General features: G+C 40.8%; 1 protein-coding gene across 1 annotated transcript; it reads right to left on the bottom strand.

Annotated features, from left to right (window-relative positions):
* Positions 1-8563: 8563 nt before the first annotated feature.
* LOC109040233 (uncharacterized) lies at positions 8564-20055 on the bottom strand. The gene is given in 4 exon segments (XM_072303064.1): positions 8564-15825; positions 15908-16516; positions 16855-17118; positions 17120-20055. Coding segments are annotated over 4 exon segments (2703 nt in total). The 5' UTR covers positions 18596-20055; the 3' UTR covers positions 8564-15471.
* Between the last annotated feature and the right edge of the window lie 5184 nt (positions 20056-25239).

Genomic DNA, 25239 nt, shown 5'->3' with positions numbered 1-25239 from the left:
ACCCTAACTTTTTTTTTTCAAATGGGAACCCCTATCTTGTGATACATCATTCGAAAGGGCTTAAAAAAAAAAACTTTTGGCGCAAACCGATTGTCGATACCTCAATTTTTAACAAAATGGCGGCTCATTCAAAAGTCTGGGCCTCCGCTCATAACTCATGAACAAAAAATGCTAGGGATTCGAAATTTGGGGAATATTCCTAGGTGAAAGGGAACTACTTTTTGGCGTACCCAAAATTTTGGGGGGTGGCCCCCCTGAGGGGGGGCGGACCCTAACCCTTTTTTTCAAATAGGAACCCCTAATTCATGGCATACAGGTTTCAACCTAACGATAGCAAATTAACGCTGTAAAGTTTTAAGTATCGTTTTAAGTCAAAACAGTATCTCGAGAAAATTTTAAACAGGAGCCCATGGCAAATTACAAAAAACTATTACCAAACTATGTAGTTAGGTTGTAGTAGTTTGTAGGTCGAGACGTCTGCTTTGATTTTCGTAAGTTGCATTTTTCTCATCTACATGTAGTTGGAAATATTATCATCATAATAATTATTTTCGCTTGTAGCTCTATTTTTTATACATCGATTATGTTTACAAACGGAAAAATATAGTGCCAACAGATTTCGTGACGTTACAAGGATCAATGACGCCAAGATCCTTTCACTTTCACTTGCAATTGGATTGCATTTTGCAAAAAGGAACCACTAGCATTGCAATGTTGCTAAGATTGTGCAACTTCTTTTGTCTTGGAGGAAAAACCCGATTATCCATTAAAAGTTTCTATTTTACTCGCTAAAAACTGTAAATTTAAGACAAAAATTACCATCTAAATTTCATAGTTTTTCACGATTTTCGCAATTTTATTGCAAAAGATGAAGTGGCACAATCTTAGCATCATGGCAATGCTATTGGTTCCTTTTTGCAAAATGCAATCCAATTGTTTAAATACATTCCGGTCGTACATCCGCCATTATACATTAGATGAAAAAACAAGCGGGAAAGTTCTAATACTGTCGTATTAGAAAAGCGCTCAGGTTTTAGTCTATGTATTTAGTGAAGAAAGGAAGTATAAACTCCGTCGACTTGGCCGGGAAATGGAAATAAAACATCAGCTGATAGCAAACAGAGGTTACCAAGGAAACCAAGGAATGGAACTTTCACAGAGGAACTCACAGATGAAGAGAGACACTAACTGGCAATGAGTTGTGTCAACGTAAATTAATCTTCAGATTTGATATACCGCTGAACACCAATGAGAGTGACACTGACGCAAGGTGCTTGTGCTACTACACACCGTACACAACGAAAACCAATGAGAGTGACACTGACACAAGGTGCTTGTGATACTACACGCCGTACACACCCGAACTTGGGAACAATATTCAACATTAGTAAAGTAATGAAAGGAGCGCAATATTGTCTATGTAAACACGTTTTTTCGTTTCCCGAAAATGCAAGCCACCGTTGAGCTCATCAGGCGAGTTTTATCAGGCGTGTCTCAACTTCAACGATCAATTTCGATAAGAATTACTCTACCTCTAAGGAATTTTCTTATAGACAAACGATCGAAACTACCCGCGCAATACGTGAAAAGCAGAAAATACGGTTATCACAGCTTTATTTTTTTAAAACTGGACCCCCTCCCCCCCCCCAAAAAAAAAGCCTACACATCGATGAGCTGGTGCGCCATTTAAACGAATTAGCACTAGTATACTAGTCCTCTAGAGGCAAGTCGAAATCAAAAAGCGTTGCCTATCGGCTGAGCGCTTAAAAGGTGGTTACAGGTGGTTGAAAAAATTTTTCCATACGTATTTTGACCTCATAAGGAGAAAGCCAATGAGAAACGTTAATCTTATCACCACAACTGTTAGATCTTTTTTTTCAATCAAAGAGGCTGTTTCGAGCTATTTTAAGCTCAGAAGCGCGTTCCTCCCTAAAGGATACGTGCGTAGGTAACGCTTTTAATTGAGCAATTCCAGGATCATACATAAGCCCCATTCATGAGGTAGCATTCGTAGCTGACATCAAATCATCATTCGCGGGAATTGTTCGATTTGTTCGGTCAATATTGAGCTATAATCCCTGTTGAAACTGATAACCTAGAATTTAGGTGATGCTGCCTTAACTTCAGATGTCATCTTGTGTTCTCTTAGTCGTGAGGGGACATGAACTATTACGCGCCTGGTCAGTATAGTTTGCTGGTGAAAGTTAATTTCACAAGCACGCCCAATTTAATGCAATTTTCTCGAAATTCCTCAATTTTCCCGCTTCTTATGTCTTGAGTTGAGAGCATGTTACTTGCTAGGTGCATAGGAATGTCTGGAAAAATGATCGTATAATTATTAGAGGAAATATTACAACTAAAAGAGGCGATGCTGAGCAGTAGGCAACTACTGCCTGAAGAGCCCGTCTTAAAGAGGAAGAAGTGGTTCCAAAAAGTTGCTTTGAGCGGGAACATGTCATACATTGTAACAATCAATTTCTTTCAACACTTTATTAGTAGTGTACGTGCTTGACAAATATTTTTACAGGAAATTAAAAAGCATACAGAAATGATAGCAAAGAGAAAATGTCAAAAAGAGGAACAGCTAAAGCGTTATTCGAATGTCCAGAGCTTTGCAAGAATTATCCAAACGACAGAGTCTAAATAATTCAAGGGGAAAAATTTCGGATCAATTATAATCTTTTTCCTGAATTTAATTCGTTAAAGTAGGCTCTAAGCGATTAGGATTCGAGAGGACGCTTATTAATAACACACTAAGGCCTTCTTATTGACAAATATCAAAGAAATGATTATCAATTTACACTCTTTGGAAATAAAGGGTTGGTTGTTGAAATTCATAGACAACAGGATAGTAAACAAAGAAGACGAAGCATCGCGCCAGTTTTTCTTTATCTATCGCTTTGTCCATTGATCTCAAGAAACGGACCGCAGTGTTTCTCCGAGGAAATTCGACGTTCAAATTATTTCGAGAAGAAGACGCTGACATTTAGCCGCAGCTACCGATCCTCTTTTCTGTGAAGCAAAGATCTTATTACGGTGGGATGAATTTCATAACAAGCATAAAGTCTAGTCTTTTAGATTCGCTGTTCAAACGGTACTAGCCGAGATCAAGCAGGAAACCAACTGTGGACGCTCTTCAAGAGTCCATAGGGGAAAAACAACTTTGTCTCCACCTTGAATAGAGAATGAGGATGAACCATGATGTCCTTCCGGCAATCGAGGTCTTGCATTTGTCAAAGATTTGCGATTCAAGCACTTCTTCATACGGCCAATTTCTCTGGAAACACGATGGTGCCACTAATTTTCTTTCAAGCTCGAAAAATGCTGTCAAAGATCCGACCGTGATGGAGGGGATATCCTACGCTACTTAGAGAGTCCACATACAGTCGGAGGGTAGCTACTTTGTTTGAGGACTTCGAAGTTGAAAACAGGGGCACCCAGCTAATGATTTTCTCCCGATCTGTGCATGACGAGTTTGACTATGAGATATAAAGGTGGACTCTCAAAGTATAGCGTAGGATATGTCCTCTATGACCGCCGGAACTAAGTAAGCATTTTTCGAGATCAAGCTCATTTTCCTCTCAGAATATTAGTGGCACCATCGTGTTTTTGGCGAAATTTTGTAGTAAACTGCGTACATTAACCGCATATTCCTGACAAATGCAAGAACTCCAGTCTCATTCATTTGCAGGAGACTCAATTTTTGAAGAGTGTAACTACCAAATAAGGTAGGAGTGGATTCATTTTTACCCCCCCCCCCCCCCTTCCAGAGTAAGTACTAACATATTCAGCACAGCGCTGCCTTCCGATGAAGTCCTCATCGAGGGTGTCTAATTTACAATAGAAACAGGAAAAAATTACCACGAAATGTTTTCCAGCCCGTATGAGTTTACAAGTGAATCATTAAATGCCTTTTGTGAGGGCGGACGACTTGTAATGACCTTGAGTGAGGGATTTGTCCCTAAAAAGCGTTTTCACATCTTACTTCAGATGAGTTTTATAAAGAAAAGGTGCATGGAATTAACAACAGCCACACGGTCGCTCGACAATAAGTGTTTTTAATCATATGTTAAGTCAAAGACCAGTTACAATAAAGGGAACGAATCAAAGACTGCAGCAGAAAAGTTTCTCACCGCTATGCGTTCAGACAGGAAACTTTAAACGACTCCTGTGATAAAAATAGGCAGAGAAATACGTACACCTGTTCAGTTTCAGAATCACATGTGTTCATATGTATTATATGAAATTACCTTTTTGGGCAAAGAAAGCCGAGCAACGGCTGTAACTAAAAAATAAAAAAATTGTTACTCGTACTTGTTCGTATGTGTTAAATTAAATTTCCTATTTCAGCGAAACACACTGAGCAATGGCTGCAACAAAATGATTTCTAACCAGAACGTGCTCACATGCTGAATTATATATTATTTTTGAGCAAAACCGGCCGAGCAATCAATGCAAGTAAATGGGCTCTCTCCAGAGTTTGTTCACATGTGTCGTTTTAAACTACCTCACTCAGCAAAACGTGCAGGGCGATAGCTACAAGTAATTAATGGTTCCTCAACAGTATGTGTTCGCAGGTGTCGTATTAAATTTCCTTTTCGAGTGAAGCAGACCGAGCAATGGCTGCAAGTAAATGGTTTCTCACCGGTATGTGTTCGCATGTGTGGTATTAAATTTTCTTTTAGAGCGAAACAAGCCGAGCAATGGCTGCAAATAAATGGTTTGCCACCAGTATGTGTTCGCATGTGTTTTATTAAATTTCCTTTTAGAGCGAAAGAAGCCGAGCAATGGCTGCAAGTAAATGGCTTCTCACCGGTATGTGTTCGCATGTGCCGTTTTAAAGTTCCTTTTTCAGTGAAGCAGACCGAGCAATGGCTGCATCTGAATGGTTTCTCACCGGTATGTGTTCGCATGTGATTTAATAACGTTACTTTTCGAGGGAAACAGACCGAGCATTGGCTGCATCTGAATGGTTTCTCACTGGTATGTGTTCGCATGTGCCGTATTAAATTTGCGTTTAGAGCGAAGCAGTCCGAGCAATGGCTGCAAGTGAATGGTTTCTCACCAGTATGTGTTCGCAAGTGTTGTTTTAAATCTCCTTTTCTAGCGAAACAAGCCGAGCAATGGCTGCAAGTGAATGGTTTCTCACCAGTATGTGTTCGCATGTGTTGTTTTAAATCTCCTTTTCTAGCGAAACAAGCCGAGCACTGGCTGCAAGTGAATGGTTTCTCACCGGTATGGGTTCGCATGTGGCGTTTTAAATGTTGTTTGTAAGCAAAACGGGCCGAGCACTGGCTGCAAGTAAATGGTTTCTCACCGGCATGTGTTCGCATGTGTGTTTTTAAAGTACCTTTTATAGCAAAACGGGCCGAGCAACGACTGCAACTGAACGGTTTGCATGTTGTGGTTGGCATATGATTTTGAATCTCATTTTCAAAATCTTGTTCTCTATCTTCCTTTACGTAAGTGCATTCATAGCTGTCAGTCTTAAGAGGGTCTTCGTTTTTAATCTCAATACTGGTATATAACTGGTCGATCCAATTTTCATTTCATTGTCTCCTTCCGATTTTATCCTGATGGAATGACCGATGAGAGAATTGGAGGAACACGAGGCGCTATTGAAGTATTCAACGACTTTTTTTCTTCACTTGGAGAAGTTCCAATTTCAGTTTTCACATGGCAAGGTGTATGAGAGGCAAATTCCGTGTCAAATGCAGATTCTGCTTCCGGTTCAGTTAACTCACACTTTATGAATATAGTGTTACCAACCTCCGGGATAATGTCCTGTGGATCCTTCACACTTATTCTGCCTATAGAAATCTCTGGGATCCTGTCTTCAGGAGCGCTAAGTCCTCCTTCGGATGTGCATTTGAATTCGGATTGATCCATGTAGAATCCTGAACAGAAAAAATTTCGAATATTGTGAGCAAAATTTGCGAACGAGCGAAATATTTAGGGGTACCATATAGGGTGGAGAAAATATGAAATTCCGGCCGGCAAGGTTGGCCTCGTGGTCAGCGCGTCTGACTGTGGTTGAATAGGTCCCGGATTCGAATCCCGGCGGTGGCGACGAATGTTCATGCAACTGACGAGTGGATCTGCAGAGACAGATTTCACTCGGCCTTAATCTCTAAAAAGCGAAATGTAAACTGTTGAACTGAATGATCTTAAATTTTGTTTCTCGAATTTTACCCGAAATTTGGGGACTTAAAAACGCAATTTTGAACTAATTTTGCACATACCAAGATAATGTTGAGGCAAAGTAAGGTGAAATTGGCTCAAATCGCGGGAAAATCGTATGACCTTTAAACTGGCGAATTTGGGGGTCCGAAACCCCCCTTAAAATTAGTTTGAAGTCATTTCTGTGATTCTTGCACAAAAGTGCTTACAATTTGGTAAATTTTCCTGCTTTGTTTCTTTCTCTACGATAAAATACGTTTGGGGTCGGGTCGCTCGCGAGGAACAATGGATACTGCCTCGGTCTCCGGACTGAGGTGTGGTGTACGAGGGAGAGAAGGGTAAAATGATTTCTGTATGTGCAAAAGGATTTCTGTATGAGCCACGGTTAGCACATGGTCTAATAAGTCTCACGGCTCATCAGAGATTGCACACACGGGTCCCTCGCTTCTTTATCAGGGGCTCCAACGGGGCCAAAATGTAGCCAAGGGCTAGGGATCTTCGGAATTAGCTTTTTAAAAAAACGGAAGAGTGAAATTCACATTTGAGGATTGCTTAACTGTTCAGCCATCCTCCAATCAGTTCATTTACTTTTCTTATATATGCATGTTTTAAATAAGCGGGGCACTGTATTAAAAGTATTTAAAAAAGCTAAAGAAAGGAGCACGTCAGCTCTGGGATATAATAGGAAAATACAGACGATGAAGAAAATCAATCGACCTTAGAGATTGATGCATTAGTAACCTTTTTACAAGATCGCAAGAATTCTGAGCGAGCCCGCCCGTCATGCCGTTTATTAAAAAATATTGACTCAAATTCAAGCATTAACTGTAGTTCGCAGCGTTGCAATCGAGGTAAAAAAGCTCCTTTTCGCGTGGAACCATCGATATTTGAGTTCGTTTACGGCAGGCGTGACTAACAACTATTTGACCACGGCTGTAGGAGAGTTGCAGCTTCGCGCGTGAAGGCGCGTCAAACTGCGAAGATGTCTTGACCGCCCTGCCGACCCTGGCGGGTGGGACGAACGCTAAAATCGCTGCGACAAATAGAGGATGCGTCATTATTTAAGACTCTCGTCTAATTTTTACCATTAGAAACCAAAATACCTATCCTACAGCTAAGATATAGCATCAGGGACCATGGTTGTTTTTTGGTAAAAAAAAAAAAGGAAAATAGGACTAAATATAATTTCGCGACGAATTTCCCCGTGATTTCTTTTAAAATCGATCATAAAATTATAGTAAATTTTTCAGAAAATCTGAGCGTATCTTTTAAAAAAAAATTGATTCAAATTGAACCATTAACTGTGGTTAGCAACGTTGCAATCGAGGGAAATAAGTCCCTTGTCGCGTGGAACCGTGTCGTATATTTGAGTTCGTTTACGGCAGGCGTGACATACAACTATTTGACCACGGCTGTAAGCATGTTGCATCTTCGCCGGATTGAAGGCGCGTCAAACTGCGAAGATGTCTTGACTCTGGCGGGTGGGAAGAACGCTATAATCGCTGCGACACTTAGACGATGCGTCATTATTTATGACTCCCATCGAATTTTCACCACAGGAAACAAAAAAAAACTATGCGAATAGCTAAGATGTAGAATAAGGGACCATGGCTTTTTTTCGGTGAAAAGAAAAAAGGAAAATAGGACTAAATTTGATATCGCGACGAAATTTTCCGTGATTTCATTTAAAATCGTTCGTAAATGTATCGTTAATTTTTCAGAGAATCTGAGCGCCGCACGGTTAACGAAACATAGGATTGCCCGGTCATGGACTTCCTCCGCAACTTCTTTCCGCTACATGCTTCGATCTTTATGGAATTTCAGGTCAAAACTTAATGTTCTCAAAGCATTTTCATAGCAGAATCTGATTTTGACCCTAATTTGGCCGATGTTCACACGGAAACGCATGTTTTAGGGTGTTGTTATAAGTTTCAGGCATCAAAATTTACATGTAATAACGTCACAACAAAATACAAGGGTCGAAAAGATTTTGACAAAGTGCAACAATTTTAGGAACAGCGGAATCTGCCACGTTTGAGGAGCTCTGGGAAAAAATTGGAGGAAAAAAATTGAAAATACATGCTAGATTCGTATAGTATGAACCCTTAGGAACACTTCATGCCCACTTCGGATCCAAAATTAGCGACACCTCCATGTCCGACCTTTTGCCCATTTCGTTACAGTGTGCGTCACTTTCCGGTGAGTAACTCAGGCACTCGATACGTTGTATCGAGTACGGGGTCGAAACGATCGCAAAGGCGGTATACTGCGTTTACGCGCCAAAAGAGATCTTCGAGTACTCCAGAAATCTGAGTTTCCTGAGCGTTTGATTGTAAAATTAGGGCAAGAAACTTCAAAAGTAGTTGCACACCCCGCCCCCCCCCTTCCCGTGCAGTATACAGTAGAGTAGTGCATAGGTGCATGTGCTTTTTATGTCTCCGTGACAGGGTCCGAATATGTACCTGGAAAATCCAGGTTGGGATTCGGTCCGGAAAATATGTGTTCCGTTTTTAGAATCCTGAAAAGAATAAATTTCCAATGTCGTTGGCTACAGTATTGACGAGTTAAAGAGTTAAGAAGTACTCTATAAGCTAAAATCATTGGAATAACGAGGAATGCACCACGCCGAAGAGCGAAGCGCTTCGAGGCGTCGAACCGCAAAGTGGTCAGTGGACGTAGCCCAGCAGCTCTATTGGATTGGCAAGAAGACATATGTCACGGAATCGGATGTCTAACAATGCATCGGGTAATATCATTCAGGTAAGAAGCTTCAGAAAAAGGTTCCGCCTTCATTCACAGTGAAACAGCGTTACCGTAAGGAGAGACGCCGTTTGCGTCCTTAAAAATTGCCAACTTTCCTTCGATAAAATACAAATTGTCAAGGAAATCTGTAGATGCTACTCTTAGAATTTTTCAGGGAATTTTATGCGCGATTCAGATCCGAAAGCGCCGTGACTCGATTTTAAATTTTATATTTTCTTCCACACAAATAGCGCTATTACAAGAAGATCCAATGACCACACGGCTTCATTTTTTCATTATGTGCTTCTGATGGTACGCCGGAATTGAGTATAAAAATAAAGGATGAAGATTTGTTGGTTTTCTTGTAAAACGTTACTTTCCAGTAAAAATTGAAAACGTTTTAAACAGAGATACGGCGTTATTACTTTCGACGTGCAAAACCTAGAGGTCTGCCTCCTCAAATGTAAACAATGACCAGTGCCGTTGTTTCCAAGTTTCCAGCGACTAACAAACCATGGCAATTTGGAAAGAGACGGAGGCACTGTGTTCGGTGTTAACCGCTTGTGAAGAAACCAATGAAAATTAATTAGATCTCATGTTTTTTTTGTCCCCCCCCCCCCCATTTTAAATGACAGTAATCCATTAAAAGCTTGCACAACTTAATGGTATTAACATGCTGAAAAACACTGACTTAGAGTTCAACGAATAGCGCCAAACAGTGCGGTCGGTGCGAAACGCACATAAGCGCCTACTAGACGGTAGGAATACTTCAAGCACTTGTCGTTCTCTATGGTGCGCGCTTTAGTTGTTGAAAATGCGTAATTTCTTCGTGCCGGACCTAGTAAGGTTTATGAACACCACTTCCGAGGTGTGTACATTGAGAGCCTGGAATCCTAGGATCGAGGGATATCAGAGATTTTGCAGACTTGAGTGGTACCTTTGCATATTGCATCACTGTATTGACGTCAGAGTTCGTCCGTCTGCTTCTAAGCTGAATCCAGAATCTGAGATCCAAAATTAATTAATGGCATAGAGGGTTTAACTAAACAATAGCAAATCGACGCAGTTTAAGTCGGAAAAACTGATGTTGCGTCAATCCGCGCGGATTTACTAGAAGAAACCATATTTTGTCGACATAACACTGACAAAATATTCAAACACCACTTTAAAAGAAAATGGTATAATTAAGATGGTTGGTGATGTTCAGCAATTATTGGTTGAAGGATACGTCTTGCGGGGGATGAATATTCGTTCCAAAAATTTGCACCGGGTACTGACTCGGCCCTCTTAACTGAGAACCAGTAAAAAATTAAGTCGCTGTAAGCGTGGGTGGACGCATGTCATGTATAACAACAACAAACAATTTTCCCCAAAATTTTATTAGAAGTATGTAATTGCGAAATATTTGAACAGAAGATGTAAAAAATATAGGAGTGACAGCGAAGTCTTGCAGCCGGACGCATTACAACAAACATTTTCCCCCTTACTTTTTCTAAACTATACAAATATTACAAGTGCGTGGCTGAGAAATGTTTATACAGAAGCTGTGAAAAGTTCAGACATAACAGTAACGTGAAGGCTTCTGACCGTGAATTCAGTGCGAAATTGTAATCAGAAATAGGGCTCCCGCAAAGACTGACAGTTTTATACAGAAAATTATATCGAAATAGGTTAACGATATCGCCATCGGGTATGGTGGCGTGGCGTGCTTAGCGATACATCGATTGGTCTGCCATTTAAACCCAAGGAAAAATGGACTGCATTTTGCAATTTGGAACTATAAATTCTGGCTCTTCGGGAAAAACGCTTACGGACATAGGAAAACTAATGGCACATACGTCGTTTTTTAACCGGGCTAGAATTTATAGTTCCAAATTGCAAAATGTGGTCCAAATATCGATGAAGAGGATGATCGCAACGAAAACTTCATTAATCGATTCTTTACCATAGCTTCAAATGGGGAAAAATCGAAAATCGATCGTTCGCTCCTCGCCGCTTATTGGGCTATCAGGATACGGGACCATAGAGGCTCCCGCTCCTTCTCGACTAGGATGAATGAGTGTAAAATCTAAATTGCTGTATTGCCGGAGACCAGTGGCGTGGCGTGAATTGCGATAAATCGATTGTTATGCCATTTAAACCTATGGTAAAGAATCGATTATTGGTGTTCGCTCTGAACACCCTGTTAATCGATTCTTTTCCATAGGTTTAAATGGCATAACGATCGATACATCGCAATTCCCGCCACGCCGCTGCCGGAGACATGTCATGAATTGTAACGAACTTTTTTATCCACAACTTTATTAGAGGTACATAATTAACACACGTTCGTACAGAAAGATGTGAAAATACAGGAACGACAGGAAAGCAATGGGTTTTCACCAGAGTTCTGGCAAATAATGGGTACATTTATATTATTCTTCTCGCATTAGAGACAAAAGATCTGTTACAAAGCTACTTCTTAAACGACCCAGAAAATTGCGTGATTTATTCAAAAGACGGAGTCTAAAAATTTGCAGGGAAAAGAGCCAAACAATTTTGACAAAACTTACCCTGACTTCATACATGAGATTTAGGCCCTTTCGTGAATTGGATCGCATTTAGCAAAAAAGAACCAGCGCGATTACGGTGTTTTCAAAACCGTGCAACTTTTATTTTTGTTTTAAAACCACTCAATACATGTTCAGTATTAAAATTTACAGAATAAATCTCCTTCAATATTAATAATCTTTTGGCGAGAAGCCAACACTATTTGGTTTTCTGGGAGATTTCTTAGATAAATACGAAGCAGCAACATTTTTACGACACTGTAATCGCGCTGATTCCTTTTCGCTAAATGCGAGCCAATTTACCTCCTTTAGCTGGGCAGTAAATAGGATTGGACGCTTCTGGCTATTTCTAACAGAGTACTCTCAAAATGAGTCAGTTGCGCTGGTCAAAGAATCGTGTTTTCGCGCTTGATTTTTCTAGATTAGCTGAAAATAATAATATCGGCCCGAACAGCAACTTTCTACGTTTAACACGAACCGAGATATCGCCCATTGAAACGTCGAGTTTCTGGCGCCATCCACCCCGATAGTGACGCTCTTGGTTTCTTCCACCTTGCTTTGCAGATTTGGACGTATTTCTACCAAACAGACCTATGTGGAGGTGAGGAATATGGGGTGTGCTCGTCGAAGCTGCATAAGAAGCAATGTAAAAGGGGCGTGATTCCTTTTGAAGAATTGGAAAAGCGGGATTTTACATTCTATCAAAGAGACCTATGTGCCAACTGAATGCGGAACTCATGAGCCGCGGGCATGGCAAGAGAGCGTTGTGGACAGGGCTCATGAGTTACAGCGCCCCGACGACGATCTCCCCTCTCGCGGGAGCTCGATCATTGCCGCTGACGTCACTGGCGCTTTATTATTCTCATTCACTCTTACGGCCAAAGAACTAACGAGCACACCCCATATTTCTCACCTCCACATAGGTCTGTTTGGTAGAAATACATCAATTTGTGTCTCTTTGACTGATGAAAGCAGGACGGGGGAAACCAAGGGTGTCACTACCGCGGTGGATGACGTCCAAGCCCCGAATTTTCAAAAGACGATATCTCGGTTCATATTGAACGTAGAAAGTTGCTGTTTTGACAAATCGTAATACTTTTAGCTAATCTGCAAGAATGAAGCATCAAAACACAATGCTGTGACCAGTGAAACAAACTATAACCCATTGGGTTATTTAAATCAAAAGGAATTTTATATCAATTCTCAAATAAGCCCTGAGATCCACAAGAATACATGCATGATAGGGCTCATTTCATGAACGATGTATTCACTGGTGAGGCGTGAATGATCGATTATCGATATTTTCCCATTTGAAGCTGTGGTAAAGAATCGGTTATTAAGATTTTCGTTGCGAACACCCTGTTCATCGATCCTTTTACATAGGTTTAAGTGGCAGATCAATCGATACATCGCTAGGCACGCCACGCCACTGGATGTATTTTCTTTTGATTTAGACGCACCGGTAAATGTCAAGAAAAACAAAAATTGTTGTGTGCATATGCCTTTGGGTCCTGTGTTCCTGTAACATTACCTAGCCTTACAATAATTTCGAACCGAGAAAATACTGATATTTAGCAATAGTCACCGCTACTTTTTCCTTAAAGTACAATCCCTTATGCCAGTGGGAAAAAATTTCACAAAAGGCGTTACAGAGAATCGCTCTTTTAATGAAACTACATAGCCCTTCGAATGTTAGAATTCAATGTTAAAGTGCCTTACGCCTCCCTCAGCTACAATCGAAACTAAATGAGGTTCACATTAGCAACAGAGATGATGTAGAGCGACTAAAAATGACAGCACATCATTGTGATAAATAATCACAACGAACCGAACAATAATTATAATGTTTTGAGTAATAATAATAAAAGATTTTTTTTAAAAACATGTAACACTCATATTTTTCTCTTTATTAATAACTATAGCCCAGTTAAATGAGCCACCGTCATGCAATTATGTTGAACTATATTTCAGGATCTATGAGGCATTTTTCGCACTCTGCATTCCGAAACTATCTTGAATGGACTAAATTTCGCTTTTCAAAACTACAATTTTTTGCTCCTCAGTAGAAACACTTGTGTGCGAAGGACAAAATTCGAGAAAAAATATTCATAAATTTTCTTGAAAATTCATTTGTCATCACAGGCGATTTGGCAACTTCTAGAGGCTCATACGCCATTCTTTCTAGGACATTTGGACTACATTTTGCTATTAAGAACTAAAATTTCTGGCTCAGTTTAGAAACAAATGGACCGCGTCAAACAGAAAGGAACCAAGCCACATCACCTATTGCCTTTAATTGGGCAATTTAATTTTTTACATGAAAACGGTTGTGCGGATTTCCGTGCAAATTTCAGTGAAAATTCTCCATAGTGCGAAGCAAAGTCCTTAAAATTTTCAAAGAAATCCGAACAACCGTTCTCTCGTAAAAAATTTAATTGCCCAGTTAAACTCGGCAATAGCTGGTGTGGCTTGGTTCCTTTCTGTTAAACTCGGTCCAATTTATGTGCCATTGGTTTCCCTATGCACGTCAGTGTTAACACGGATGAGCCAAACGTTGTAATTTCTGATTGCAAAATGCATTACAAATATAAGACATTGCCTTACCAATTACGATAGGGAAATCTCATGCTCATTACCAAACTATTTTAACAAAAATAATACGAATTTCGGATTTTCTTCAATATTCCGGAGTTTCAGAGCGAAGATTAACTATAAAGTTGATCAAATAACGGGAGATTTAACAGCGCTCATATAGAAATATTCGAGCATTCAAATGGAAATATCTGCAATAGGTATATTCACTTACAAATTATGATGAAGAGAAAATAACGTCGGAAAAAAGCGAAAATAGAAACAAGCTCTCATAATCAATAAGTCTTGGGCCTCTAGCTAAGACAGGAATCAGAGCACTGCGCTAAAAGTTTTCTCTATATTTGACGAGAAAGTCGGAGTCACACGACGAATGGTAACGGTGGAATGAACTCCATGACAAATAAAGGTGCTTGAATGGAAAAAATAAAAATAACGTCATCTGTATAGTCTCAACTTCTAGTTTGATAATAACAATTACGGGGTTTCTCCAGAGGTGCGATCGAATATGTACCCATGGAGAACTTTTTTCAGAAAACGAAGCCGAGCGATGCCTGCGACTGAAAGGTCCTCGATCGATGTGTGTCGTATGCGTTCATTTAAACGACTTTTTCTGGACAAAAATGCAGAGCACTGGGAATGTATGGTTTACCGCAATCAGAGACGAGAGACCCTCCACTAGTATCTTGGTCATGGTGTAGACTTTTACTTTCGAGACTTCCGTATTCTAATGTTGGCTATTACCTACATGGTTAATGTTGAACAACGTGTTGGCATTTCCGTTTTGCAAACAAGCCTAAAATGGCCGAAGTTTGGGAAACGTCTTTGCCTCATGACGTCACCAGAGGCTTATCATCCACCTTGTCGGCAAGTTAACAGCCGATATTAGGGTGATGACTGTTGCTCCATTATCATTATCCATGTACCTTATAGAATTGTTGAATCCCCGAAGGTAACAGCTTCCACCTGTCGCCAAGAGGTCAGAGGAGGGTCTCTTGTCTCTGATCGCAGTATGCTCCGTTAAATGCCTTTGTAGCCGAAAAGGAGATGAGCAGTGACTAAAACTCTAGGGTTTTTCGCCAGAATGCATTCGCAAATGTCTCTTGAAAGTGATTTTTTTAGAGAAGTAAGCCGAACAATGACTGCAACTGAATGGTTTCTCGCCAGTGTGCGTTCAAATGTGCCATCTTTAAGTGTCTTTCCTACTGAAAGAAGAGGAGCAATGGCTGCAACTGAATGGTTTCTCACCAGTATGCGTGCGAACATGTGCCGTTAAAGACTTTTTGTGAGAAAAGCATGCCATACAATTACTGCGACTGAATGGTTTCTCACCAGTGTGCGTTCGCATGTGCGACTTTAAATTGCCTTTTTTACTGAAAGAAGAGGAGCAATAACTGCAACTGAATGGTTTCTAACCAGTATGCGTGCAAACATGTTCCGTCAAAGTATGCTTTTGAGCAAAGCATGCCGTGCAATGACTGCAACTGAATGGTTTTTCACCAGTATGCTTCCGAACATGTGCCGTTAAAGACCTTTTGTGAGAAAAGCATGCCGTGCAATGACTGCAACTGAATGGTTTCGCACGAGTGTGCGTTCGCATGTGCATCTTTAAATTGTTAATACTGAAAGAGGAGGAGCAATGATTGCAACTGAATGGTTTCTCACCAGTATGCGTTCGCATGTGCACCTTTAAAGTGCCTTTCCTACTAAAAGAAGCGGAGCAATGACTGCAACTGAATGGTTTCTCACCAGTATGCGTTCGCATGTGAATCTTTAAATGAATTTTCATACGAAAGAGGAGGAGCAATAACTGCAACTGAATGGTTTCTCACAGTGTGCGTTCGCATGTGCTTCTTTAAACTGTTTTTAATACTGAAAGAGGAGGAGCAATGATTGCAACTGAATGGTTTCTCACCGGTATGCATGCGAACATGTTCCGTTAAAGACTTTTTGTGAGAAAAGCATGCTGTGCAATGACTGCAACTGAATGGTTTCTCACCAGTATGCGTTCGCATATGCACCTTTAAAGTGCCTTTCCTACTAAAAGAAGCGGAGCAATGACTGCGACTGAATGGTTTCTCACCAGTATGCGTTCGCATGTGAACCTTTAAATGAATTTTCATAACGAAAGAGGAGGAGCAATAACTGCAACTGAATGGTTTCTCACCAGTATGCGTCCGTATGTGCTTTGATAAATTACTTTTGTCACAAAAGCATGCCGTGCAATGACTGCAACTGAATGGTTTCCCACCAGTATGCGTGCGAACATGTTCCGTTAAAGACTTTTTGTGAGAAAAGCATGCCGTGCAATGACTGCAACTGAATGGTTTCTCACCAGTGTGCGTTCGCATGTGCTTCTTTAAACTGTTTTTAATACTGAAAGAGGAGGAGCAATGATTGCAACTGAATGGTTTCTCACCAGTATGCGTGCGAACATGTGCCGTTAAAGACTTTTTGTGAGAAAGCATGTCATACAATTACTGCGACTGAATGGTTTCTCACCAGTGTGCGTTCGCATGTGCGACTTTAAATTGCCTTTTTACTGAAAAAAGAGGAGCAATAACTGCAACTGAATGGTTTCTAACCAGTATGCGTGCGAACATGTTCCGTCAAAGTATGCTTTTGAGCAAAGCATGCCGTGCAATGACTGCAACTGAATGGTTTTTCACCAGTATGCTTCCGAACATGTGCCGTTTAAAGACCTTTTGTGAGAAAAGCATGCCGTGCAATGACTGCAACTGAATGGTTTCGCACGAGTGTGCGTTCGCATGTGCATCTTTAAATTGTTTTTAATACTGAAAGAGGAGGAGCAATGATTGCAACTGAATGGTTTCTCACCAGTATGCGTTCGCATGTGCACCTTTAAAGTGCCTTTCCTACTAAAAGAAGCGGAGCAATGACTGCAACTGAATGGTTTCTCACCAGTATGCGTTCGCATGTGCACCTTTAAAGTGCCTTTCCTACTAAAAGAAGCGGAGCAATGACTGCAACTGAATGGTTTCTCACCAGTATGCGTGCGAACATGTTCCGTTAAAGACTTTTCGTGAGGAAAGAGGATGCGTGCAATGACTGCAACTGAATGGTTTCTCACCAGTGTGCGTTCGCATGTGCTTCTTTAAACTATTTTTAATACTGAAAGAGGAGGAGCAATGATTGCAACTGAATGGTTTCTCACCGGTATGCGTGCGAACATGTTCCGTTAAAGACTTTTTGTGAGAAAAGCATGCTGTGCAATGACTGCAACTGAATGGTTTCTCACCAGTATGCGTTCGCATGTGCATCTTTAAATTGTGTTTTCTACTGAAAGAAGAGGAGCAATGATTGCAACTGAATGGTTTCTCACCAGTATGTGTGCGAACATGTTCCGTGAAAGACTTTTTGTGAGAAAAGCATGCTGTGCAATGACTGCAACTGAATGATTTCTCACCAGTATGCTTGCGAACATGTGCCGTTAAAGACTTTTTGTGAGAAAAGCATGCCGTGCAATGACTGCAACTGAATGGCTTCTCACCAGTGTGCGTTCGCATGTGCATCTTTAAATCGTCTTTACTACTGAAAGAGGAGGAGCAATGATTGCAACTAAGTAGCTTCTCATTACCAGTATGCGTTCGCATGTGTTTCTTTAAATTATCTTCAATACTGGATGAGGAGGAGCAATGACTGTAATTGAATGGTATCTCGCCATCGTGCGTTTGCATGTGTGTTGTTAAAGCGCTTTCAGAAGAAAAAAGGCTCGAACACTCGCCGCAAGCGAATGGGTTCTCACTAGCGTGCGTTCGAATATGTTCGACGAACTTGGATTCCGACGCGTTTGTTTGGGTAGGGGGTTCGCTCTTGATTTCGATATTCGTTTCTGACAGGTCAATCCAACTTTCATGAGAATGGTCGGGAAGTGGAGAGCTCATGTCCTCTCTTTTCACTCGCGCTGTCATCGGGACAAAATCACGAATATCATTCTCCAAATCGTGTTCTTCTCCTCCTCGTCCCAACCTGAGTTCTGACTCATCCGTCTGGGGAGTGGGTTCACTCTTAATTTCAATGCTTGTGTGCAGCTGGTTAGTCCAACTTGCATAATCTTTTTCATCCTCGCATTCAATTTTGGGGGGAAGAGCGGAGGGCGAATCCAAGATGGACGAGGGCGAGGTGTCTTGGGTCTCTTCTACTGATGCAAGTCGGGTATTGTTGGAATCTTGAGGGTGACTTCCTCCGGACGGGGAAGACGGGTTGCCAGGCATAACGCTCGACTCCGGGCTGGTGCACGCGTCAGGTGGGGCCTGCATTGAAGGGCACGTGCAATCAATCCTCGAGACGTCTCCCAGGGGGTCCTTCGCACTTTTATCGTTCGGTGGAATCACTGGATTGTAGTCCTCGGGTGTGCTGAGTGCAGAGTGCTCTTCCAGTTGGATTTTTAGCTTCGGCATTCTCCATTCAAAATCCTGAACAGAATAAATTTCAAGACTTGTAAGCAATGCTTTGGACGACCGGTTACGATTGGAGGCAAACCATAGAGGGATTGAAAGACGGAGAGATACCATTTGCGATACGGCGATTGATCTGCCACTTATGGAAAAGGATGTATGTACAGGGTGTTCGCGACGAACACCTTCATAGTAGATTTTTCACCATAGCTTCGGATAGGAAAACATTGATACTCGATCATTCACGCCACGCCATTGGATACGGGTACCCGCGGGGTGGAAGTTTGCAATGTATCGGATAACGATATTCGTTAGCAACATTAATGATGTTCATTCTTTCTTTCTGGATAAATTGGGGCTTAGATTGCCACGAGCAAAAAGGAGCATAAAGCATGCGACGTAGATTGAGATAAAGCAGTTAACCGGTTGACACGCCTTAGTTGGTGGCGCAATTCACTCGAGTTCGGTTCCAACTCAAGAATACAAATACTTCGACTTTGGCGTGTTGCACAGTATCGCACGCAATTGAAGGCGTTTTATGTTGGTCCGACCGCTACCTGCGGAGAGTGGAGTCTTGATGTGTTGACTTTGAGTGCTGTTTAGCTGCGCATACGTTGAATGCAAAATCATGGCCAATTCTCACATATTAGTGTTATGAGTAGCTGATGACTTCCCGGATTGAAATCGAGTATTCAGCTTTATTTTGGACGAATGATAAAAGTCTCAATTTTTTATACCGAGAAGTTCCTTTACCGTGCTAAATATAGTTCGCGTCAAAAAGAGCTCTCCGATACAGAGTTTCGTAAAAATCGATCGCTCAACGGAGCTCAGGGCCAATACCTGCTGTGCGAACCCGTCCTGCCGCACGGTGGATCGAGTCAGTAGGAGAGGTCGGACAAAATTTGGATACTTTATACGCTTATAATTCCGTTTACACAAAACTTAAAAGTTCTAAAAGTGGTTCTATTGGTTTTCTCGTGAAATATTGTACAAGAGACACCTCTTAAAGTTTGAAATGTGTCGAAATAAACTTAAAAATTTGCAGTTTTGGTCAAAAATTTCAGGTCCGACCTCTCGAATTGACTCGATCCACTGTGCGCCGTGACAACTCTCAAATTTTCGAAATCGAGTTTCTTTCAAAATTTGTCTAATTTAATTAGGACGAAAAGACCGATGCTGCTAAGACAGCACAGTCCGTTCTTTCCGTGTAAAAACGAGACGTAAGACAAAACCCTCAGCAAAAATTGACATTCTTTCGGTTGAAAAGGCCGTAAAGGGCATAATTCCGCTAAAGAGCCAATGGCAGCAGTAGTTTTAAGTACAATGACGCCTTTTCCTGCCAGTTTCTGACCTTAATAGTTAGTTTTTGGGAGTCCAAAACACATGTTAGTTTGTGTTAATTCCTTCTTTCTGGATCAGCTGAGGCTTAAATTGATAGCTTTGCCTGTCAATTTCAATAATCAGCCTGCACTGGAAAAAAAACACATTGGATCTAGAGCCCAGACTCTTGAAAACATTGACAAGAAAAAGGACTCTTGATTCAATCAGATTTAGGCTTAAATCAAAAGGAAATCCGCTCAAATTAAGAGGCTTGGTTCTTGATTTAAGCTTAAATCTGATTGAATCAAGAGTATTTTTTCTTGTCGAAAGAGTCTGGACTCTAGGATCCAATGTGTTTTTTTTCCCAGTGTGCTGACTTTCCCGGTCGCTAGATACCGGATACCCTGAGGACGTTGTTCTAGTACCTACATCGAATTAGCGAAACGAAAACAAACTACGAGAACCATAAACCTCACCGGTGCAATCACCTCCAGCAGTGATTCATGCAAATTGGCAACATTCTCTTCTCTTTAAAATGATGACTGGTCATATTAATCCGGATCAATCGGTTCTTAGAAAGGTAGTGGACTCATCATTGAAATTGATAGAAAAAGAGGACAACCTATTCCGAAGTTATGTTAACCGAGACACAGTTTCAATGCAGAGCATTTCAAAATTCACTCGGAGCCCGTATTATTTTTGACAGCAGTGTAAAATCTACGTTTCGTGGCGAATCTGAGCGTATCTCAGTTTCGGCAGCCCACACTGAAAAAAAATTCTCGGCGTTTTTACCAAGGTCCGTTGGTACCTTTACCATCTCGCTTTTTTTACCATTATTGGTAATTTTACCATGACAGACTAGTAAACTTACCTAAAAACCGGAATTTTTACTGTTTTATTCAGGTAAGAATACTACTTTTATTGGTAATCAATTCCCGGTAACTTTGCCATTTTATCTCGGTAGTTATACCATAGTCGATGAAAAATATTGGCGTTCTTACCAAGGTCCAGTAAAATTACCGAGAAAGTTCAATAATTTTACCGAGATTTCTCGGTAAAATTACCAATTCCATAAATGGTAATTTTACCAAGAAAAAACTGGGATCAAATAGAACCCTGAATTCTTGGTAATTTTACCCTTTTCTTAGTGAATACACCATGATTTTTTTTCCAGTGCAAGGAACTTACACAATGTTGGTTATTTTTACTATCACTTTATACCTCGAGCATTAAAATTAAATTTTAAAAAAAGGGGAAAAAACAACTTAATCAAGATACCTACTAAGGTATCTGTCATACTTTCTCGGTAGGGTTGTAAGCATGTTGAAGATAAATACCACAAAACTTCTCGAATATTATGACGAGCCAAAGCCTCATAGAGAAACTTCATTTACACGTTCACGTTGAATTCACCGATCACATTTAAGAGTTACATTCTTTTTCAGTGCATTCCCAACTTTGATTAAATGAATCTGACATTGACCATGACCATTATGAACGGACATGATTAAATGTTCATCATCCACCGATCTCAAAAATTGAAACGTATGCCCAGGTGGGTTGTGGTATCGCTTTCGCCACACTCTAAGCAATTTTATTGTCACAGTATAATAAGACGCGCCTTCAAATTCAGCTGGCGGCAATGTGGGCATCATCTGTGGTCGAATAGTTATCTCAGAAACACCTCCCGTAAATGAAGTCAAATATGAATGGCTACACGCAAAAATTGCTTATAAATCCAAGACTGCCACGTTGGACACTTTCGCACTCATTTGGGATTATAAATATGCACATCTTTTAAAAACAGGAGCAATGATTTTTCTTAAGATTTGCTGCGAATTTCCCTGAAGCACACTTACAAAGTTAGAAACTTTTAAGGTGACATTCCTATTGTTTCTTTATTTATTTTATTTTATTTTTTTTTTCACCTGAAATGAAACTTAACTTTTTCCAAAAACTCACATATTCTCACCCCAAAAACTCACCAAAAACTCACAACTCGGGTGTACTAGTTTGTTGAACCATGATGATCCAGAATTCCTCGATATTACCATCTTGAAAATGGAAATTGGCAACGCTGTACAGCCTAAACGAGGTTTCACTTCAAGTTGAAACTTTGCATGGAAGTTTGCCTTACCATCAGCTTTCGTTTGAGCCTTGTCCTATTGACCAACTCGGGTGTACTAGCCTGTTGAACCATGGTGATCCAGAATTCCTCAATTTTTGCACATAAAAATGGAAAATTGGCAACGCTGTACAGTCTAAATGAGGTTTCACTTCAAGTTGAAACTTTTCCCGGAAGTTTACCTTACCAAAAGCTTTCATTTGAGCCTTGTCTCGTTTTCCAACTCGCGTGTACAAGTCTGTTGAACTATGGTGATCCGGAATTCCTCAATTTTTGCACATAAAAATGGAAAATTGGCAACGCTCTACAGCCTAAACGAGGTTTCACTTCAAGTTGAAACTTTTCCTGGAAATTTTCCTTACCATAAGCTTTCGTTTGAGCCCGTTGACCAACTCGGGTGTACTAGCGTGTTGAACCATGATGATCCAGTATTCCTTGAGTATAGCGCATAAAAATAGATAATTGGCAACGCTGTACAGCCTAAACGAGGGGTCACTTCAAGTTGATACTTTACATGGAAGTTTGCCTTACCATACGCTTTCATTTGAGCCTTGTCCCGTTGACCAACTCGGGTATACAAAGAAAGGGCCTAAACTTGGCTAGGCTCTTTCCGCCGACTGAAGAAAATCCGCGGAAATTGTTTAGAAAAACTATTTGCGTTTCGTAACAAGAATGATTAAATATAAGACATTATTTGAGGTCTGCAACGTTGCAGTCGGAGCTAAATACGCTTCCTTACGCGTGTAGGAAAGGATATTTGAACTCATTAACGGCAGGCGCAGCGATACAACTATTCGACCACGGGTGTAAGCATGTTGCTGCCAGCCGGATTGAAGGCGCGCCACACTCCAGCAATTACTCGGGTCCCGTCCCGTGCGATCTCCCTGGCTGGCGCGCCGCTAAAATCACCGCAAAGGGAGGACTGCACGTCATTATCCTTGACTCTCTGTCCCGTTTTTACCACAATTAGAGTGAAAGTGTATCCCTGAATTGTAACGATTCAGAATCTCGGATTGGGTTTATTAAATTCATTTTTTTAAAATGAGGTATGAAACGAGCGAAAATATTGCGTCAAAATTTCCGGAGACTGAAGAAAATCCGCGGAAATTGTTTAGAGAAACTGTATTTGCCTCTCGTAACAAGAATGATTAAAAATAAGACATCAGTTGAGGTCTGCAACGTTGCAGTCGGAGCTAAATACGCTTCCTTACGCGTGTAGGAAAGGATATTTGAACTCATTCACGGCAGGCGCAGTGATACAACTATTCGACCACGGGTGTAAGCATGTTGCTGCCAGCCGGATTGAAGGCGCGCCACCCTCCAGCAATTACTCGGGTCCCGTCCCGTGCGATCTTCCTGGCTGGCGCGCCGCTAAAATCGCCGCAAAGGGAGGACTGCACGCCATTATCCTTGACCTGGAAAATGCTTAAAAGTGGCGCCAGCTCACCCACTTACATTACGACTCTATGTACTCTATGTGTGTTACCACCTATCAGGAAAGTCATAGGAAACCAAATTTAGACGCAAAATGGGCTAGTTATCACCAAAATCCGGTTTCTTAACTAACAGACCTCGTACATTTTCAGGGGGAAAACTCTGCTATGTTAGGAAGAATTTTGTTGAGGAGAGTTCGATTGAGCGCATCTGCTGCATGACAGGCCTGATTTCTGTGCATCCTCACTTCGTCGCTCCCTTGCAGGCCGATTATTGAAATTGATAGACTAAGCCATAGACAAAGAAGACAAAAAGGATTTGGAGGGATCCTATTGGTGGAAGCGGGTGGCTGCAATGGACAAAGGAGGTAGGTAATAGACTAACTAACGGCAACCCACGAGAGACCCGACTGTTAGTCTATCATTTTCCCCCTTAGTCTATGAGAACCACAAATTTCAACCAAAAGGATTGCTTTATACCTCCTATGTCTTCTTTGTCCATAGCTTTGTCTATCAATTTCAATAATCAGTCCGCTGACGTGAGGGCGTATCTCAATTTCTACGTGAGCCGTGCTGCCCGTAAAACTCTATGCTATTCGCGGCTCAAATGGAAGTAGAGATACGCCCTTACGTCAGAGGAACGACGACTTGCGCGGACTCTCCTCAACGGCAATTGGACGTATTTCTGTCAAATGGAACTATGCGCCTTAAGACATGAGCCTTCAGACCCATAAGAATACATGCATAACACGGCTCACGTCATGATGCACATAGTTCCGTTTGACAGAAATACGTCCAATTCTCGTTAGCAAAGCAATATTTCGCTCCCAAAAATATAGAATGGGACGGAAAAAGTGAAAGTAATGGTCCAACGTTAAAAATTGCATATTTTTGAGTTTCACGCTTCAAAAAGCATACTGCCACAAGGACATACGAAGTTTTGCGAATGAGTCACCTCGGTTTCGCAACTTCGCACAAAATAAAAAAAACTGCCATCAGGAGTCGCAGTTGTTTCTGAATTAAAAACAAACAACAACACCAACCCCGTTCATCTGCCATCTTTTTTGGCCTACTTCTCCAGTATCGGATGAATGAGTATAGAAGTACGTGAGTTGGTTGTTTTATTCAAAGCACTGAGCCAGATAACGGCGGCCATTTAAGTTTTCTTGTAAAGTTGTAAAACTGGGTTGGCTCCTGACTCAACTGATTCAAACCACGCCTTCACAAAAGTATTACTTGAAATATTGATTTAAAATTTTTTGAGATATTAAGCACGGAGGTTCATAACAGATCATATACATTTACAATTCATTCAAGACTGTCATGGACATATCTCTCAATTTGTGAAAGTAAATATTAATTTTAATGGCATGCTTCAAATATTCAAGAAAATAGTTATCGAAAAAGGTAATCTCTAAAAAACTTTAAAAAAATCACACAGAACTTAGCAGAGTAAAATTGACTTTAGAAAGGATAACCATATTGTCATTTCATCGGGTACTGACTCGACCCTCTTAACTGAGAACCAGTAAACAATTAAGTCGCTGTAAGCGTGGGTGGACGCATGTCATGTATAACAACAACAAACAATTTTCCCCAAAATTTTATTAGAAGTATGTAATTGCGAAATATTTGAACAGAAGATGTAAAAAATATAGGAGTGACAGCGAAGTCTTGTAGCCGGACGCATTGCAACAAACATTTTCCCCCTTACTTTTTCTAAATTGTACAAATATTACAAGTGCGTGGCTGAGAATAATTATACAGAAGATGTGAAAAGTTCAGACATTACAGCAACGTAAAGGTTTCTGACCGTGAATTCAGTGCGAAATTGTAATCAGAAATAGGGCTCCCGAAAAGACTGACAGTTTCATACAGAAAAT

This window comes from Bemisia tabaci, chromosome 8 (assembly GCF_918797505.1).
Source record: "Bemisia tabaci chromosome 8, PGI_BMITA_v3".
NCBI lineage: Eukaryota > Metazoa > Arthropoda > Insecta > Hemiptera > Aleyrodidae > Bemisia > Bemisia tabaci.
Note: the sequence above shows the minus strand (reverse complement) of the source record. Positions and strands in the feature narration are given on the sequence as shown.